The 19617-nt window shown below is 42.3% G+C and overlaps 1 protein-coding gene across 2 annotated transcripts; it reads left to right on the top strand.

Annotated features, from left to right (window-relative positions):
* The first annotated feature begins 101 nt into the window (after positions 1-101).
* On the top strand, positions 102-8653 carry LOC112070715 (chromobox protein homolog 3). Of its 2 annotated transcripts, none has more exons than XM_024138158.2 (5): positions 102-221; positions 6752-6900; positions 7183-7351; positions 7784-7878; positions 8167-8653. In XM_024138158.2, exons 2-5 carry the CDS (start codon positions 6758-6760, stop codon positions 8291-8293), a joined length of 534 nt encoding a protein of 177 aa, XP_023993926.1. In that variant the 5' UTR covers positions 102-221; positions 6752-6757; the 3' UTR covers positions 8294-8653. The 2 variants fall into 2 exon arrangements, with proteins under 2 accessions (XP_023993926.1, XP_023993925.1); XM_024138157.2 differs by having other exon boundaries at positions 6722-6900.
* Positions 8654-19617: the final 10964 nt, after the last annotated feature.

The following is a 19617-nucleotide window of genomic DNA, read 5'->3' as shown; positions in this document are numbered from 1 at the left end:
TTAAAGCTCTTTTCTGGCGTTTGGATTCATCCATGAACATTTATTTTGAAACAACCACATAAGGAAATTTAGTTACCCTTGCGGCACCCGTAGAAAAGGGAAGTTTATTTTTGGCGCGCGCGCAGCTGCAACATATATTCTGCACCGCACGCGGGTAAGAACGAAGCTGCTTGTCCTTTTTCCGTCGTACGTTCTGCATCAGCTTTTTCTTGATTTGCAAGGTGAGTCCCTCAAGATCCAACGTCAAATGTTTATGCAAAGTATAGGCTGTACACTTATAATTGCTGTGATACATATTTGTCGTCTTTATTTTGCTTTAGCGCACGGTCATGCTAGCCACCAGTAGCCAACTTGCTACAGTTTAGCTAGCTAGCTACACTGACAAAGTGATTCCATTGTGTTAGCTAGAACGCTTATGTAACTTGTGAGTTAGCTGCCATTTTAGGAAAGGAAGGTCTAATTCTCACTGACCAATCAACTAGGTAACTTAGTGTAGCTATGTTCAGGTTGTAGGTTTTGGGCCTTGCAATCACAATTTGTCCGGCCTTTGTTAACCTAACGTCTGATAAGCACCTGGAAGCTTGTTAGTGAACATAGTTCAATTCCACTTAACTAGCAAGCTAACGTTCCCACCATAACTGGATAACAGACGTTTATTTAGCTAGCTAATGTTGGCACACTACCTAGTTGGCTAAGCTCCCGCCGGTTGTTTCAAATCAAATCAAATTTGGTCACATGCGCTGGTGTAGAATTACGGTGAAATGCTTGCTTACGAGCCCTTCCCTACAATGCAAAATTGAATGGTAACACGAACAAAATACAAGAATGTATTACTGTATATACAGGAGTACCAGATCAATGTGCAGAGGTACGAGGTAGATATATATATGTGAAGGCATGGTAACGTGACTAGGCATCAGGATAGATCGTAATGAGTAAAATTAAGAGTTTAGACAATATGGTTTAGAAAGTAACGTTTATTTTCTAGTGAACGTTAGTTAAACATCCATATTAAATTGAGTAGCTACTTCGCTAACAAAATCAATACAGGCATTAGACTAGGCCTGAAAAAAAATGGCTTTGGGGGAGGGGGGCTCAACGGATTGTGCATAAAGTTAGATTATGTGCGCTTAAACGTCTAATTTAATATAGCTAGCAAACGTTACCGAGAATAAAATGACGACCTGTGTGCCCTTTGTTTAGCTAACAGTTATTTTGTTAGCGAGGATATTGGTGAAGTGCAAGYCGCACGAGCTCTGATTCCCTCCACTTTGAGCATTTTGATCGAATGATCTAATGTTGCTTGGCAACTACCGACTTGAAGAGAGAAACGTGTTAATAACTCGGTAAGGATAATAACAGAACGATGGGAAATGCTATATTTGGGACAGAGGTATCACTACTTTTAGCTTTAAAGTAACTGTCCAGTGTTTCCAGATTTCTATGGAATATTACCAATAATTATTTGCGGTATGAGTGAAATCGTTTTATTTCCAAAAGATGGTAATCGCGTAACCATGTTAAAAAGCAGCTTTTCTCTGTTGGAATGGTTTGGGAGTAACGTAAACTCGTACATCGCCTTGGTCCGTACAATTGCCCTTATTTTAGCGCCCATAAAACGTAATTCTTACAGATCAACTGTAATGTCAATACCATTGTAAAGCACAATTTCTCCCCTTTCCAACAAAATCGATTACATGACCTAAACACTCCCCGTTTCTGCATAATTCAAGCAGGCAATAAGCCATGTCGGGTCTTTTTAAAAATGGCGGGTGGGGAAGCAAAACTCATGCGTGGTAGTGAGAAGGACAGATGTCGTGTGGGAAAATTGCTTTTTTCACTCGATCTGTCCAACTTATCACCTCTAAAATGTAAATGAAACACTATTTGAAGGTTTGTGTCGAATTTGAATCGGTTTTTAGGGCGGTGCTGAAGTGATCTTAGAAGTAAACAGCGGCTTTGAGAAAGATGATAGCATGCAATGATGATGAAAAAAATGACTAGGTATCCCTCTTAATCCCGTCACTGTTAATTTCTTGTTTTTAAACGATGAGGGAAGTGCTACACCTGGTGGAGAGAGATTGTAAGACATAAATAGTTGCTTTATGCGTGCTGTACGTTACGACATGACAAGTCAAGATGTAACGGAGGGCCAGTTTTTTTCAACTTTTCTCCAATACTATAGAGCCATTACCATGTCGATCAACGCTTGAATAGAAACCTAGTTCACACCCCCAATTTTGACGTCTACGCAGTCGCTACACTCCCATTAGTTTTCTTTGTAGCCTCGTTTGAATGTCGCGGTTARGTACGTAATGGGGTGAGTTTACGTTACCCCAACAGAATGGTGTGGACCTGTACTGGTCATTTAAAATATTAATGTAAGTGCACAGCTTATTGGCCACCCCATCTTCCTCAGGAGGATAATGTCATCCTCTGGGGGAAATGACAAGCATATTTGAAACGTTTGAGGTAGTTTTTCTCCAATTTATGAGCAGGGGTGCAACTTTGGTTTTAGAAGGGGGGTAAATATATAGGCCAGGCAAAAGTTTGGGCACCTACTCATTCAAGGGTTCTTTATTTATACTATGTTCTATATTGTAGAATAATAGTGAAGAAATCAACTAAGAAATTACACATATGGAATCATGTAGTAACAAAGTGTTAAACAAATTAATATAGTTGAGATTATGTAGCCACCCTTTGGTCTTGACAGCTTTGCACACTCTTGGAATTCTCCCAACCAGCTTCATGCGTTAGTCACCTGGAATGCATTTCAATTAACAGGTGTGCCTTGTTAATTCGTGGAATTTGTTTCCTTAACTTCTCTGTGCACTTATCCCTTTTACGGGATCATTTTCCTAAACAACCGCTGAATTGCAGGGTGCAAAATATTACTAAAAATATTTATAGTCATGAAATCACAAGTGAAATATACCAAAACACAGCTTAGCTTGTTGTTAATCCACCTATCGTGTCAGATTTTGATAATATGCTTTGCAACGAAAGCAATCTAAGCTTTTGTGAGTATCAATCAATGCTAGAACAGTTAGCCTTATATTAGCTTGGTCACGAAAGTCAGAAAAGCAATAAAAAATAATCGCTTACCTTGGATAATCTTCGGATGTTTGCACTCACGAGACTCCCAGTTACACAACAAATTCTTTTTTTCCCGKTAAATATTACTTTTATAAGAAAAAACTGCCGTTTGGGTTGCGCGTTATGTTCAGAAAATCAAAAGCCTCGTTCCGTTTGAACATTTCAAAAAGTATCCGTAATTGTCGTAGAAACATGTCAAATGTTTTTTATAATCAATCCTCGGGTTGTTTTTAACAAACATAATCGATAATATTTCAACCGGACCGTAACCTATTCAATAAGAGAGGAAAAGAAAATGGAGCGCTCCCCTCTCGCGCGCTGGAACTATTCAGAGGACAGCTGACTACTTTTGAAAAATCTAGCTCATTTTTCAAAATTATAGCCTTAAACTATGTCTAAAGCCTGGTCACAGCCTGAGGAAGCCATTGGAAAAGGAATCTGGTTGATACCCCTTTAAATGGAAGAAAGACAGGCCAGGAAACACAGATTTAAAAATATATATATATACTGCTCAAAAAAATTAAGGGAACACTTAAACAACACAATGTAACTCCAAGTCAATCACATTTCTGTGAAATCAAACTGTCCACTTAGGAAGCAACACTGATTGACAATAAATTTCACATGCTGTTGTGCAAATGGAATAGACAACAGGTGGAAATTATAGGCAATTAGCAAGACACCCCCAATAAAGGAGTGGTTCTGCAGGTGGTGACCACTTCTCAGTTCCTATGCTRCCTGGCTGATGTTTTGGTCACTTTTGAATGCTGGCGGTGCTTTCACTCTAGTGGTAGCATGAGACGGAGTCTACAACCCACACAAGTGGCTCAGGTAGTGCAGCTCATCCAGGATGGCACATCAATGCGAGCTGTGGCAAGAAGGTTTGCTGTGTCCAGAGCATGGAGGCGCTACCAGGAGACAGGCCAGTACATCAGGAGACGTGGAGGAGGCCGTAGGAGGGCAACAACCCAGCAGCAGGACCGCTACCTCCTTATAGGCACTTTAGTATTGCCAGTAACAGTATAGCTTCCGTCCCTCTCCTCACCCCTACCTGGGCTCGAACAGCCACCCTCGAAGCATCGTTACCCATCGTTCCACAGAGCAAGGGGAACAAATACTCCAAGTCTCAGAGCGAGTGACGTTTGAAACGCTATTAGCGCGCACCCCGCTAACTACCTAGCCTATTCACATCGGTTACACCAGCCTAAACTCGGGAGTTGATAGGCTTGAAGTCATAAGCAGCGCAATGCTTGAAGCATGGTGAAGAGCTGCTGGCAAACGCACGAAAGTGCTGTTTGAATGAATGCGTACGAGCCTGCTGCTGCCTACCACCGTCAGACTGCTCTATCAAATCATAGACTTAATTATAACATAACACACAGAAATACGAGCCTTGGGTCATTAATATGGTAAAATCCGGAAACTATAATTTAGAAAATAAAACTTTTATTCTTTCAGTGAAATACGAAACCGTTCCGTATTTTATCTAACAGGTGGCATCCATAAGTCTAAATATTCCTGTTACATTGCACAACCTTCAATGTTATGTCATAATTTTGTACAATTCTGGCAAATTTGTTCGCAAACTAGCCAGGCGGCTCAAACTGTTGCATATACCCTGACTCTGCGTGCAATGAACGTAAGAGAAGTGAAACAATTTCCTTAGTTTAATATTGCCTGCTAACATGAATTTCTTAACTAAATATGCAGGTTTAAAAAATATATACTTCTGTGTATTGATTTTAAGGCATTGGTGTTTATGGTTAGGTACATTCGTGCAACGATTATGCTTTTMTTCTCTCGCAAATGCGCTTGATAAATCACCCGTTTGGCAAAGTAGGCTATGATTCAATGATAAATTAACAGGCACCGCATTGATTATATGCAACGCAGGACAGGCTAGATAAACTAGTAATATCATCAACCATGTGTAGTTAACTAGTGATTATGTTGAGATTGATTGTTTTTTATAAGATACGTATAACGCTAGCTAGCACCTTGGCTCCTTGCTGCACTCGCATAACAGGTAGTCAGCCTGCCACGCAGGCTCCTTGTGGAGTGCAATGTAATCGGCCATGATCGGTGTCCAAAAATGCCGATTACCGAATGTTATGAAAACTTGAAATTGGCCCTAATTAATCGTCCATTCCGATTAATCAGTCGACCTCTAATACAAAGAGCCCTATTTGGTAAAAGACCAAGTCCATATTATGGCAAGAACTAAAATAAGCGAAGACACGAAAGAGTTGCAAAGAAAAAGCCAAATCTCAGACTGGCCAATAAAAAGGAAAGATTAAGATGGGCAAAATAAATCACGCTGGACAGAGGAACTCTGCCTAGAAGGCCAGCATCCCGGAGTCACCTCTGTCTGCACTGTTGATGTTGAGACTGGTATCTTGCGGGTACTATTTAATGAAGCTGCCAGTTGAGGACTTGTGAGGTGTCTTTCTCAAACTAGACACTATAATGTACTTGTCCTCTTGCTCAGTTGTGCACCAGGGCCTCCCACTTTTTCTATTCTGGTTAGAGCCAGTTTGCACTGTTCTGTGAAGGGTGTAGTACACTGCGTTGTACGAGATCTTCAATTTCTTGCATTGAATAGCCTTAATTTTTCAGAACAAAGATCTTTGTTTCTGGCCATTTTGAGCCTGTGATCGAACCCGCTGATGCTCCAGATACCCAACTAGTCTAAACAAAGGCCAGTTTGATTGCTTATTTAATCAGGACAACAGTTTTCGGCTGCGCTAACATAATTGCAAACGGATTTTCTAATGACCAATTAGCCTTTTTAAAATGACAAACTTGGGCTAGGTAACACAACGTGCCATTGGAACACAGGAGTGATGGTTGCTGACAATGGGCCTCTGTACGCCTATGTAGATATTCCATTWAAAAAAATCAGCTGTTTCAGCTACAATAGTCATTTACAACATCAACGGTGTCTATACTGTATTTCTGATCAATTTGTTATTTTAATGAACAAAAAATGTGCTTTTCAAAAACGTATTGTCAACTTGGAATAATTGTACACAGGTTGGAATGGAAAATAAAGTGGTATTTAATTGGGTGGTGGAAAATGTACAGGTAATGTCTTTGGGTTTCTAAGTGACCCCAAACTTTTGAGCGCTAGTGTATGTATTATCCAGTTGGATAAACACTCAACAGCTGACTCGACCGCTCGGAGGGGTCTGCATGGTCTTAAAGCACACTCTTGCCTTATTTTGTATCACATTCCTATGATAAATTGAACCCCCCCCCCCCCCCCAGTTTTAACTTAGCGGTTTTCACTGGCCAGTTTATTGTGGGCGTACAGCAAACTACAAGTGTTTTAATTATTGTATTGATATTCTGGACCAGGGTTTCCCAAACACAGTCCTGGGGGTGGCCCCTGAGTGCACATTTTGGTTTTTGCCCCAGCACTACACAGCTGACTAAAATCAAAGCTTGAATGAGTTGGTTATTTGAATCAGCTGTGTAGTGCTAGAGGGTAAAACAAAGCATGCATGGGGACGGGGGGGGTGCAGGACTGAGTTTGGGGAACCCTGTTCTGGACAATAACCTGTGTAAACATTGTGTCAGGTGGTCTCATGTTATTAAAACCCAAATTCGTCTCTTTAAAAAGATGAAAACCTCCTCCCCTCTTGTTTCGCAGCCAAACATGGGTAAAAAGCAGAATGGCAAAGGCAAGAAGGAGGTCCTGGAGGCAGAGCCGCCGGAGGAGTATGTTGTGGAGAAGGTGATGGACCAGCGCATCGTCAATGGGAAGGTGGAATTTTTCCTCAAGTGGAAAGGATTTACAGAGTGAGTGCACAGTTTCCGGGGACCCAGGCCCACCGCCTTGATGGCCTGGAAGTGCTTCCCTGATATGGGGTCGTGCTTGTCTGTGGCATGCTTATCTTGCAGAACCTAGCTAGTTTAAATAATCTGAGTTGTGAATTGAATTTGACTGCCATTTTAGTTACAGGTATAGCTCACTTGAAAAATGTTAATAGTCTGCTGCATTTCTAGAGCATGTGTTACTCTTCTTACCAGCATGCTGATGGTCTTTTGTAGAAATATCCAGTGACTATTCTTTCCTTTCAGAGCGGATAACACTTGGGAGCCAGAGGATAACCTGGACTGTCCTGAGCTGATCTCGGCCTTCCTTGAAGCACAGAAGAACGTGGTAGAAAAGCCTGACTCCAACAAGAGGAAGTCCTCAACAGATGAGCCGGAGACAGAGGAAAACAAAGCCAAGAAGAAGAAGGATGTGGTGAGTGGTTAAAATCATTGTACATTTACATTTACATTTTAGTCATTTAGCAGACGCTCTTATCCAGAGCGACTTACAGTAGAGTGCATACATTTTATTACATTTTTTACATACTGAGACAAGGATATCCCTACCGGCCAAACCCTCCCTAACCCGGACGACGCTATGCCAATTGTGCGTCGCCCCACGGATCTCCCGGTTGCGGCCGGCTGCGACAGAGCCTGGGCGCGAACCCAGCCCAGCCTGGGCGTGAACCCAGAGACTCTGGGGCGCAGCTAGCACTGCGATGCAGTGCCCTAGACCACTGCGCCACCCTCATTGTAGGGTGGTGTTGTCGGCTAGTCTGTGTGCAATGGTTATCAGTATGTTCCGATTTGCCAGATGGGTTGCATGGAAGCTGTGGTTTATTTCTGTACTGTGTGTGTGTTTCAGAGTGACAAGCCACGGGGCTTTGCCAGGAGTCTGGACCCAGAGAGGATCATCGGCGCAACCGACAGTAGTGGAGAACTTATGTTCTTGATGAAGTGGTGAGTCTCAAATTGTAAAACATAACAGCCTAGCTTGTGCTGTTCCTCTTAAATATCACCCCCTTTTCATTGTTGCAGAGCCCAAGCCATTCCTCATGTAATATCTTCCCTGTTTTATAACGATATTCACCTCCTAAAATGACTGCCTTCGGGAACTTCACATTCTATTTTTATAATGTGCACCTGAACTTAATTATACTGAATAGTGCTACTAGCTGAATAGGTCAACCTTATTATTTGGATCAGTAGCCACTAGTAAACACCAACCACTGTCCCTTGGCTCGTCAGGAAAGACTCGGACGAGGCAGACCTAGTCCCGGCCCGGGAGGCCAACACCCGCTGCCCTCAGGTGGTCATCTCCTTCTACGAGGAGAGGCTGACCTGGCACTCCTGTCCTGAGGATGAAGCGCAGTAGCACCCCTTCCTTGCCCAGCTGATGTCCCCTGTGGCCCCCCCTGACCTTCGACCTCCATCCTGTCCCTGATCCTGCCTCAAGACTTTTCTCCATGTCTCTTCTCTCGCCCCTCTGTACTTTTTTGACATTTACAATGTTTAGCCATAGTTTTAGTGCAGAGCAGTCGGGTGAACGCCTGTGCTTTGGTACATATTTTAGTGATAGGACAACATTGTTTACTGGGAAAGGGACTGAGGAGGATGTGGCGAAATGGGTAGGATGTGGAAATAAGGGGATGGGTGATTTGTCTCTTCATGGACCTATTCCTCATCCAAAACTGTCAGGGACTAGTTCCTCAGTCGATATAGTTATGTTTGAAAATGAACACCGTGGATCATATGAAATCTTGATTTATTTCTCCCCCACCCATATAATCACTTGTCAGACATGTATTTTCAAGGTGGTGCATGGCTGTTCTGTTAACTGTCTAGCCCCCTTTCCCCTCTTCTCCCTCCCATGAAACTAGTTTCCCCCCAATGGTTGCATACTTGAATCCCTTGAACAGTATGTCTTGCTGTATATTCACTTTGTAAATATTTTTTTCAAGAAGCTGTTCAATAAAGGTTTATATGCTTCATTTTACCACCCCCTCTGCCTGGGCTGAGTTTTGTTACAAAGCGATGCACTAACACAGTTGTAACTGTTATGGCTCATGACTAGTAACCATAGACTACAACTCTGCCAGAAGATAACTGTTCTGGGGTTAAAGTTCTGTCAATGTGCCAGATTTCTGTCATTTTGATTCTGGAGAAGTTTGAGATCAGCGTAGATCTGCAATAGAAGTCTCCAGAGGGGAGGCTGGTTTTGAGATGACATGTACAGTTGAAGTTGCAAATTTACATACACTTCACTATCACAATTCCAGTGGGTCAGAAGTTTACGTACACTAAGTTGACTGTGCCTTTTTAAACAGCTTGGAAAATTCCAGAAAATGTCATGGCTTTCGAAGCTTCTGATAGGCTAATTGACGTCAATTGGAGGTGTGGATGTATTTCAAGGCCTACCTTCAAACTCAGTACATCTTTGCTTGACATCATGGGAAAATCTAAAATCAGCCAAAACCTCTGAAAAAATGTAGACCTCCAAGTCTGGTACATCCTTGGGAGCAATTTTCAGATGCCTGAAGGTACCATGTTCATCTGTACAAACAATAGTACGCAAGTATAAACACCGTGTCCTCTGGTCTGATGAAACAAATATAACTGTTTGGCCATAATGACCATCGTTATGTTTGGAAGAAAGGGGAGGCTTGCAAGCCAAAGAACACCAAGCACGGGAGTGGCAGCATCATGTTGTGGTGGTCCTTTGCTGCAGGAGGGACTGGTGCATTTCACAAAATAGATGTCATCATGAGGCAGGAAAATGTGGATATATTGAAGCAACATCTCAAGACATCAGTCAGGAAGTTATTAAAGCTTGGTCGCAAATGGGTCTTCCTAATGGACAGCGACCCCAAGCATACTTCCAAAGTTGTGGGAAATAGCTTAAGGACAACAAAGTCAAGGTATTGGAGTGGCCATCACAAAGCCCTGACGTCAACCCTATAGAACATTTGTGGGCAGAACTGAAAAAGTGTGTGCGAGCAAGGAGGCCTACAAACCTGACTCAGTTATACCAGCTCTGTCAGGAGAAATGGGCCAAAATTCACCCAACTTATTGTGGGAAGCTTTTGCAAGGTTACCCGAAACATTTGACCCAAATGAAAGAATTTAAAGGCAATACTACCAAATACTAATTGAGTATGTAAACTTCTGACCCACTGGGAATGTGATGAAAGAAATAAAAGCTAAAATAAATAATTCTCTACTTTTATGACATTTCACATTCTTAAAATAAAGTGATTTTACCTGACCTAAAACAGGGAATTTTTACTAGGATTAAATGTCAGGAATTGTGAAAAACTGAGTTTAAATGTGTTTGGCTAAGGTGTAAACTTCCGACTTCAACTGTATAAGGATTATTTGTGAGGATAACAAAGAGAGTAGCCTTTTCTGGGTGTTTGGAGTCGTACCTTGTGGGATTGGTAATCTGAGAAAGATTTAGGGAGTCCCATTGTTTTAGGACCTGGTCAGGTGGTCCCATGGTGTTTATACTTGCATACTATTGTTTGTACAGATGAACGTGGTACCTTCAGGCAATTTGAAATTGCTCCCAAGGATGAACCAGACTTGTGGAGGTCTACAATTTTTTTTCTGGGGTTTTGGCTGATTTCTTTAGATTTTCCCATGATGTCAAGCAAAGAGGCACTGAGTTTGAAGGTAGGCCTTGAAATACATCCACAGGTACACCTGAAATGGACTCAAATGATGTCAATTAGCCTATCAGAAGCTTCTAAAGCCATGACATCATTTTCTGGAATTTTCCAAGCTGTTTAAAGGCACAGTCAACTTAGTGTATGTAAACTTCTGACCCACTGGAATTGTGATACAGTGAATTATAAGTGAAATCATCTGTCTGTTAACAATTGTTGAAACATGACTTGTGTCATGCACAAAGTAGATGTCCTAACCGACTTGCCAAAACTATGGTTTGTAGCAAGAAATTTGTGGAGTGGTTGTAAAACGAGTTTTAATGACTCCAACCTAAGTGTATGTAAACTTCCGACTTCAACTGTTGGTATCAGTCTGGTGTTTTCTGTAATGACCTCACTGATCATTGTTTTACAGCCTGTGTTCGTAATGGCTGCACAGTGAAACGACCTGTCCTGATTTGTCATAGTCACTTGCTAAAAAACTTTAATGAGCATGCCTTCATGAACTGGACTCTGTAAAATGGTATAAAATCAGCTTGATCCCCTCTGTCGAAGACGCTTGGACCTTCTTTTTTGATATTTTCAGTGTTATTGTTAACAAACACGCCCCCATAAAGAAAATGAGAATTAAAAACAGATTTGACCGCGATCTTGCAGAGTTACTCCACCTCAATAATTGCATTTGGCGAAAGGCTCGGCACACTCACACTCAGGCTGACTGGCTCTCATTCAGGCAAATMAGAAATAAGTCCACTCAGGCTATCCGGAAGGCCAAATTAATTACTTTAAGCAGCAGTTCTCTCTCTGTGGGTCTAACCCCAAGAAGTTCTGGAAAATGGTTAAAGGCCTGGAGATTAAATCCTCACAGCTGCTCATGTCCCTTAATGTTGATGTGGTTGTTACTGACAAGAAGCACATGGCTGAGCTCTTTAATCACCACTTCATTAAGTCACGATTCCTATTTGACTCCATGTCGCCACATGACTCCATGTCGCCATGTCTCCTTACCCGTCCAACATTTCCTCATCTCCCACCCCTTCTAATGCAACTATCCCCAATGCTTCTCCCTCTTTTCCCCCTGCCCCGCTACAAAGTTTCTCCCTGCAGGCAGTCACTGAGTCCGAGGTGCTAAAGGAGGTCCTTAAACTTGACCCCAAAAAACATCTGGGTCAGATGGTTTAGACCCTTTCTTCTTTAATGTTGCTGCCCCTATCATCGCCAAGCCTATCTCTGACCTTTTTAACCTGTCTCTCCTCTCTGGGGAAGTTCTCATTGCTTGAAAGGCAGCCACGGTTGGTCCTTTATTTAGAGGGGGAGATCAAGCTGATCCTAACTGTTATAGGCCTATTTCTATTTTGCCCTGTTTATCAAAAGTGTTGGAAAAACTTGTCGATAATCAACTGACTGGCTTTCTTGATGCCTATAGTATTCTCTCTGGTATGCAATCTGGTTTCCGCTCAGGTTATGGATGTGTCACTGCAACCTTAAAGGTCCTCAATGATGTCACCATTGCCCTTGATTCTAAGCAATGTTGCGCTGCTATTTTTATTGACTTGGCCAAAGCATTTGATACAGTAGACCATTCCAGTATTGTGGGCCGGCTAAGGAGTATTGCTGTCTTTGGCCTGGTTTGCTAACTACCTCAGAAAATCAGAAAATCTGCTGTCTCAGCCACTGCTTGTCACCAAGGGAGTACCCCAAGGCTTCTCAATGTACATCAACAACATAGCTCAGGCAGTAGGAAGCTCTCTCATCCATTTATATACAGATGATACAGTCTTATACTCAACTGGCCCCTCCCCGGATTTTGTGTTAAATGCTCTACAACAAAGCTTTTTTAGTGTCCAACAAGCTTTCTCTTCCCTTAACCTTGTTCTGAACACCTCCCAAACAAAGGTCATGTGGTTTGGTAAGAAGAATGCCTCTCCCCGCAGGTGTGATTACTACCTCTGAGGGTTTAGAGCTTGAGGTAGTCACCTAATGCAAGTACTTGGGAGTATGGCTCGACGGTACACTGTCCTTCTCTCAGCACATATCAAAGCTGCAGCCTAAAGTTAAATCTAGACTTGGTTTCCTCTATTGTAATCGCGCCTCTTTCACCCCAGTTGCCAAACTAACCCTGATTCAGATGACCATCCTACCCATGCTAGATTACGGAGACATCATTTTGAGATCGACAGGTAAGGGTGCTCTCGAGCAGCTAGATGTTCTTTACCATTCGGCCTTCAGATTTGCCCTCAATGCTCCTTATAGGACACATCACTGCACTCTATACTCCTCTGTAAACTGGTCATCTCTGTATACCTGTCGCAAGACCCACTGGTTGATGCTTATTGATAAAACCCTCTTAGGCCTCACTCCCCCCAATCTGAGATATCTACAGCAGCCCTCATCCTCCACATCCGTTCTGTCAGTCACATTCTGTTAAAGCTGTTACAGGTTCCCAAAGCACACACATCCCTGGGTCGCTCCTCTTTTCAGTTCGCTGCAGCTAGCGACTGGAACGAGCTGCAACAAACACACAAACTGGACAGTTTTATCTCAATCATGGACACTTACTGACAGTTGTGGCCGCTTTGCGAGATGTATTGTTGTTTCTACCTTCTTGCCCTTTGTGCTGTTGTCTTTGCCCAATAATGTTTGTACCATGTTTTGTGCTGCTACCATGCTGTGTTGTTATATGTTCCTGCCTTGCTGTGTTGTTATCTTGGGTCTCTCTTTATGCAGTGTAGTGTTGTGTTGTCTCCCTTGTCGTGACGTGTGTTTTGTCTTAAATTTATATATATATAAAAAATTTGACCCAGCCCTCGTCCCCGCAGGAGACCTTTTGTCTTTTGGTAGCCCGTCATTGTAAATAAGATTTTGTTCTTAACTGACTTGCCTTGTTATATAAAGGTTAATTAAAAATAAAATACATGTGTTGGTGACACTCGGCTGTTCAGATGAAGGGAATTAAATAGTCTATAATACGCAGCACAGCAGCGCTCAACTCAGACGGCGGTGTTTAGGCTACTTCAGCTGCTGGCAAAATAATTCAAAGCCTGTACTTTACCACTCAGGATGTAACTTCCAAGTGTTATTAAAACAAACTCAGACAACCCCATAGTGGAATCATTTACATAGTCGGCTTGTTTGTTCTATGTGAGATAAATATTCCTCTCAGACGCATTCAAGTTGCAAGAGCCATTGGAGGTTAACAGTTAATGCACAACAATTCTTAATGCAGTCGCGGGAAAACACTTTTGAAAGCAGTTTTGATCTTTGTTAAAGATGGGGCTCCCAGTTTTACATTGTTAATACGTTTATTTCTCTACTCCTTCAGTTGCGCGTATGGCATCGTTTTACAACCTGAGCTTCAAGCTTGGTTTAGGAGCAGCTGCGCAACAGAGCTCTTAAAGTGGCAACATCGTCTTAAAAGGGCAATGACATACTTTTTAATAGAAACAAATTCAAATGTTTTGAATGAATAATACAGTGAAAAAATATATAAACGCAACATGTAAAGTGTCGGTCCCATGTTTCATGAGCAAAAAAAAATTATCCCAGGAATGTTCCATATGCACAAAAATATTATTTTTCTCACATTTTGTGCACAAATTAGTTTACATCCCTGTTAGTGGGCATTTCTCCTTTGCCAAGATAATACACCCCCCTGACACGTGTGGAATATTAAGAAGCTGATTAAACAGCATTCACAGGTGCACCTTGTAATGGGGACAATGAAAGGCCACTTTAAAAAGTGCAGTTTTGTCACACAACACAATCTCACAGATGTCTCAAGTTTTGAGGGAACGCCAATTGGCAAGCTGACTGCAGAGATGTCCACCAGAGCTGTTGCCAGATAATTTATTGTTAATTTCTCTACCATAAACTTCCTCCAACTTCGTTTTAGAGAATTTGGCAGAACGTCCAACCGGCCTCACAACAACAGAACACGTGACCCCGGACCAGTTTAATACATGTACAAAATGAACCTTTTCCCTAAAAGCATGATAGTCATGACTGTCTTACATAAAAGGGGAGGTTAACTTGACCCCAGACAATCAATTTGAGATCTTAAATTTCAGTCATAGGATTTTTTGTTGTTGCTATAAACCCCTGTCATTGTCTGAGCCATTGCCTCTGACATGAAAGAAGGCAGTGAATTGCTTATCTGTTTTGTGCATTGTAAAATTCTACCAGTAGGTGACGGCAGTCAGTCATTGTCACTAGGGAAGCTGATTTAGAAAATAGTGACCTCAAGTCTTTATTGTTGGATGGTGTTCACATAAAAATAGATGAGTCTGAATAGCAAAATTACAGAACACATGAAATTATGAATTACTGAGGTGATTTGTTGAAAGACTATTGACCTACCCAGACAATAGACTTATACATGTTGGTCCCTAATAGTGATGGTGTGCCAAATATCTCCAGTGTTTCCTATACCCCCATTTCCCATTGTATAAAAGCAGGTTATGAATTGTATCTATAATGTAGCCTACATGTGACAAAGGTGGCTTAGTGACATCCTGGAAACTATGAGCTATTTGAATGTTGACTAAAATTGGTGATCCTGTTATGTGATGTACCTCTCTGGAATGGGGAAATATGGTTGCTATTTTGTTTCTTCAGTTTGGCAAGGGCCAACATACCTTCGGCTCGTAGAGGGTGAGGACATTCCAGAATGTTTATCAAAACAATGTCTAATGATAAAACAATGGGCTCTCTGTTTATAACATTTCCATTTAACAGCAAATGTTTTAATCTCTCTTTTCATTGTTCTGTGGTGAATGTTACTGTTCTGTTTTGTTTGTTTGCTATCACATTCAAAACGCATGCAGTACACACTGGCTATCAGTCTTTAGACAGCAGCCACCATTTGGGGAAACAGTTGTACATTTAAGCAATAAGGCCCAAGTATATGGCCAATATACCACGGCTAAGGGCTGGACACAGCCCTTAGCCGTTGTCACGCCCTGACCTTAGAGATCCTTATTATTCTCTATGTTTGGTTAGGTCAGGGTGTGACTCGGGTGGGCAATTCTATGTTTTCTGTTTCTTTGTTTTTGGCCGAGTGTGGTTCCCAATCAGAGGCAGCAGTCTATCGTTGTCTCTGATTGGGTATCATACTTAGGAGGCCCTTTTTCCCCACCATTAGGTTGTGGGATCTTGTTTTCTGTTTAGTTACTGTTGCCTGACAGAACTGTGCATTTTTGTTTTTTATTTTGTTTGAGTGTTTTTTTGGAATTAAAATCATGAACACTTTCCACGCTGCGCCTTAGTCTAATCTTTCTACCACCAACGAGTCGTTGCAGCCGTGGTATGTTGGCCATATACCACAAACCCCCGAGGTGCCTTATTGCTATTATAAACTGGTTACCAATGTAATTAGAGCAGTAAAAATAGATGTTTTGTCATACCCGTTGTATATGGTCTGATATACCACAGCTGTCAGCCAATCAGCATTCAGGGCTCGAACCACCGAGTTTATAAATTGTAATAATAGCAGAAAACAGACCATAGTGTGAAATACAAGTGTGAAGTTAGTTTGTTCACMCACGTTCTCTCCCTTCTTGCCAACAGCTCCTTGTGGGCCCTTGATACCTCGACCACTCTGTAAGAAACATCATTATCTTCATCAACATCATCATCAGCACTGATATAACACAGCTGTCAGCCAATCCGCATTCAGGGCTTGAACCACCCAGTTTATAATACTGAATAGCTCACCTGCTCTAAGCACATGTTTTAGTCACATTTCTCAGATGGGCCAAACTTCTGACTATGCAACATTTTCCAGCCAGGTTGACTCTAATTTTCCTGAAATAAACAGGATTACTGATTGCATAACTGGTTAATCTCCTCAATTACTAGAGTTTAGATGTAACCTCAAGCTCCCAACTACAGATGTAGGATCAGCTTATCCTACACTAATTCAATCCTAGCCTAAAACCATTATATAAAAATTGATGTAAAAATGTCAACCTTAGATCAATGGTTTGGGACAACCACTAACCTGTAGCTGATAGGCGTTGAACTTTGACACTGGGAATAAACACTTTGACTAGACGGCTACTGAGGGTCACCTAAATGATGAGGTCAACCTTTACCTGAGAAAAAACACCTTTAAATTACCTTTACCTGCCTTTATTTTTTCAGCAAATTTCCCGCAATTCTACACATTTTGCCATAGAGTGGAGGCAAATGTTTGCTGTTTTTAATATGATAACTGAACAATGGGCCCCACCATGGTCAGTAATTCGACCATGCTTACTAAAAGTTTAGATAGCTGGTCACGAGACTAATTTACATTTACTAATTTTACAAATGTATGTCTAGCTGACATGGGCTAATTGAGTGACTGCTGATGCACAACCAAGTTTCAAAATTGTGTATTCTATTATTCTAACTCTCAACAGTAAGTTGAGACCCCAAAAAATTACAAAATAAATATATATATTATTAAATGTATGTCAAATCTGTCTGTGGACATACAGAAGGCAGGGCATATATCAATTTTCAATCAATTTTATTTTTATATAGCCCTTCGTACATCAGCTAATATCTCGAAGTGCTGTACAGACACCCAGCCTAAAACCCCAAACAGCTAGTAATGCAGGTGTAGAAGCACGGTGGCTAGGAAAAACTCCCTAGAAAAGCGCCAAAACCTAGGAGAAACCAGAGAGGAACCAGGCTATGAGGGGTGGCCAGTCCTCTTCTGGCTGTGCCGGGTGGAGATTATAACAGAACTATGCCAAGATGTTCAAAAATTTCATAAGTGACAAGCATGGTCAAATAATAATCATGAATAATTTTCAGTTGGCTTTTTCATAGGCCGATGCATCAAGAGTGAAAAACAACAGGTCTGGGACAGGTGGCGGTTCATAACCGCAGGCAGAACAGCTGAAACTGGAATAGCAGCAAGGCCAAGGCGGACTGGGGACAGCAAGGAGTCACCACGGGCGGCAGTCCCGACGCATGGTCCTAGGGCCAGGTCCTCCGAGAGAAAGAAAGAGAAGAAGGAGAAAATTAGAGAGAGCCAAGATTTTCAAATGTTCATAAATGACAAGCATGGTCAAATAATAATCAGGAATAAATCTCAGTTGGCTTTTTCATAAGCCGATCATTAAGAGTTGAAAACAGCAGGTCTGGGACAGGTAGGGGTTCCATAACCGCAGGCAGAACGTTGAAACTGGAATAGCAGCAAGGCCAGGCGGACTGGGGACGCAAGGAGTCACCACGGCCCGGTAGTCCCGACGTATGGTCCTAGGGCTCAGGTTCCTCCGAGAGAAAGAAAGAGAGAAGGAGAAAATTAGAGAGAGCCAAGATTTTCAAAATGTTCATAAATGACAAGCATGGTCAAATAATAATCAGGAATAAAATCTCAGTTGGCTTTTCATAGCCGATCATTAAGAGTTGAAAACAGCAGGTCTGGGACAGGTAAGGGTTCCGTAACCGCAGGCAGAACAGTTTGAAACTGGAATAGCAGCAAGGCCAGGCGGACTGGGGACAACAAGGTGTCATCATGCCCGGTAGTACCTGACGTATGGTCCTAGGGCTCAGGTTCTCAGAGAGAAAGAGAGAACGAGAGGAATTAGAGAGAGCATACTTAAATTCACACAGGACACTGGATAAGACAGGAGAAGTACTCCAGGTAACCAACTGACCCTAGCCCCCCGACACAAACTACTGCAGCATAAATACTGGAGGCTGAGACAGGAGCGGTCAGGAGACACTGTGGCCCCATCCGAAGAAACCCCGGACAGGGCCAAAAAGGAAGGATATAACCCCACCCACTTTGCCAAAGCACAGCCCCCGCACCACTAGAGGGAAATCCTCAACCACCAACTTACAATCCTGAGACAAGGCCGAGTATAGCCCACAAAGGTCTCCACCACAGCACAAACCAAGGGGGGGCGCCAACCCAGACAGGAAGATCACGTCAGTAACTCAACCCACTCAAGTGACGCACCCCTCCTAGGGACGGCATGAAAGAGCACCAGCAAGCCAGTGACTCAGCCCCTGTAACAGGGTTAGAGGCAGAGAATCCCAGTGGAGAGAGGGTGGATGTATCTGTTCAGACCCACTCCATTCTGTGGTTCATTGAACCTCATTATTTTGACTATCGATACTAAAATAAAAATGTAAACATCATGGGCCCACCATAATTCTTATTTACTCTTAGGAACGTTTAGTAGGGTCATCATAAATAAGGTTTAACATCTGTTTTGTGCTGTTGTATTCACTTTTATTCTGCATAATGCAATGCATTTGAGTCCTTGAATACACTGAATACACTGAATTAATCTGTAAAGGCCATGGAAGCTAGCCTACTCTTCACAGACTTTCTTAATAGTCTTCGGTGAGGGACAGCAGTCACTAATTCCCTGAAAGATGAGATCAGACAGATATGACAATTCATTGAACCCCAAAGTCAAATTAGATAGGGAAAGTCCCACACGAATGAAAGGCTGACCTCCCTTTCTGACCCCACTGATCACTAATGTTGATAATGTCACTATGACCTGATCCCAAAGGTCAGGAACCAGTTGTCTCTCTGGGAGGTATGGATCATAGAGTTTACAAAGTTTGTTCGAGTGGTTACCTCCATCAAATTATATTTTGGTATTTTGGAGGAGGCAACACAGGGAGGCTTTTTTTGCAGGAAATCCCATAATTATTTTGCTTAGCAGTCAGGATTTGGAAGAGGTAGAAAGCTGCCTTTAGACACTGGTCCTAGGTCTGTGTTTACAGACAACTTTGGTACAGTTTGGACAAAATAAATGGGACACTTAGGGTTACGTCTCTGCTGCCCAGCTGGCATGGATAGCATAGCAGCTGAGGGAACAGGGGTCCCATGACTGGCATTAGGGGGCCGGAGATGGACTTTAGACCTCAATGATACAATACAAGGAGTTTTCATAGCAACGTCCTCTGGCCTCTGGGATGTTTCCACGACGACAGCTCGTCAAAACTGTGGCTTCCCTCAGGCAACTGGCAACTTGGGCTCCTTAGTGGCGCAGCGGTCGAAGGTACTACATCTCAGTGCTAA

The sequence above is a fragment of the Salvelinus sp. IW2-2015 genome, unplaced genomic scaffold (genome assembly GCF_002910315.2).
Source record: "Salvelinus sp. IW2-2015 unplaced genomic scaffold, ASM291031v2 Un_scaffold1402, whole genome shotgun sequence".
In the NCBI taxonomy this organism is placed as follows: Eukaryota; Metazoa; Chordata; class Actinopteri; order Salmoniformes; family Salmonidae; genus Salvelinus; species Salvelinus sp. IW2-2015.
Note: the sequence above shows the minus strand (reverse complement) of the source record. Positions and strands in the feature narration are given on the sequence as shown.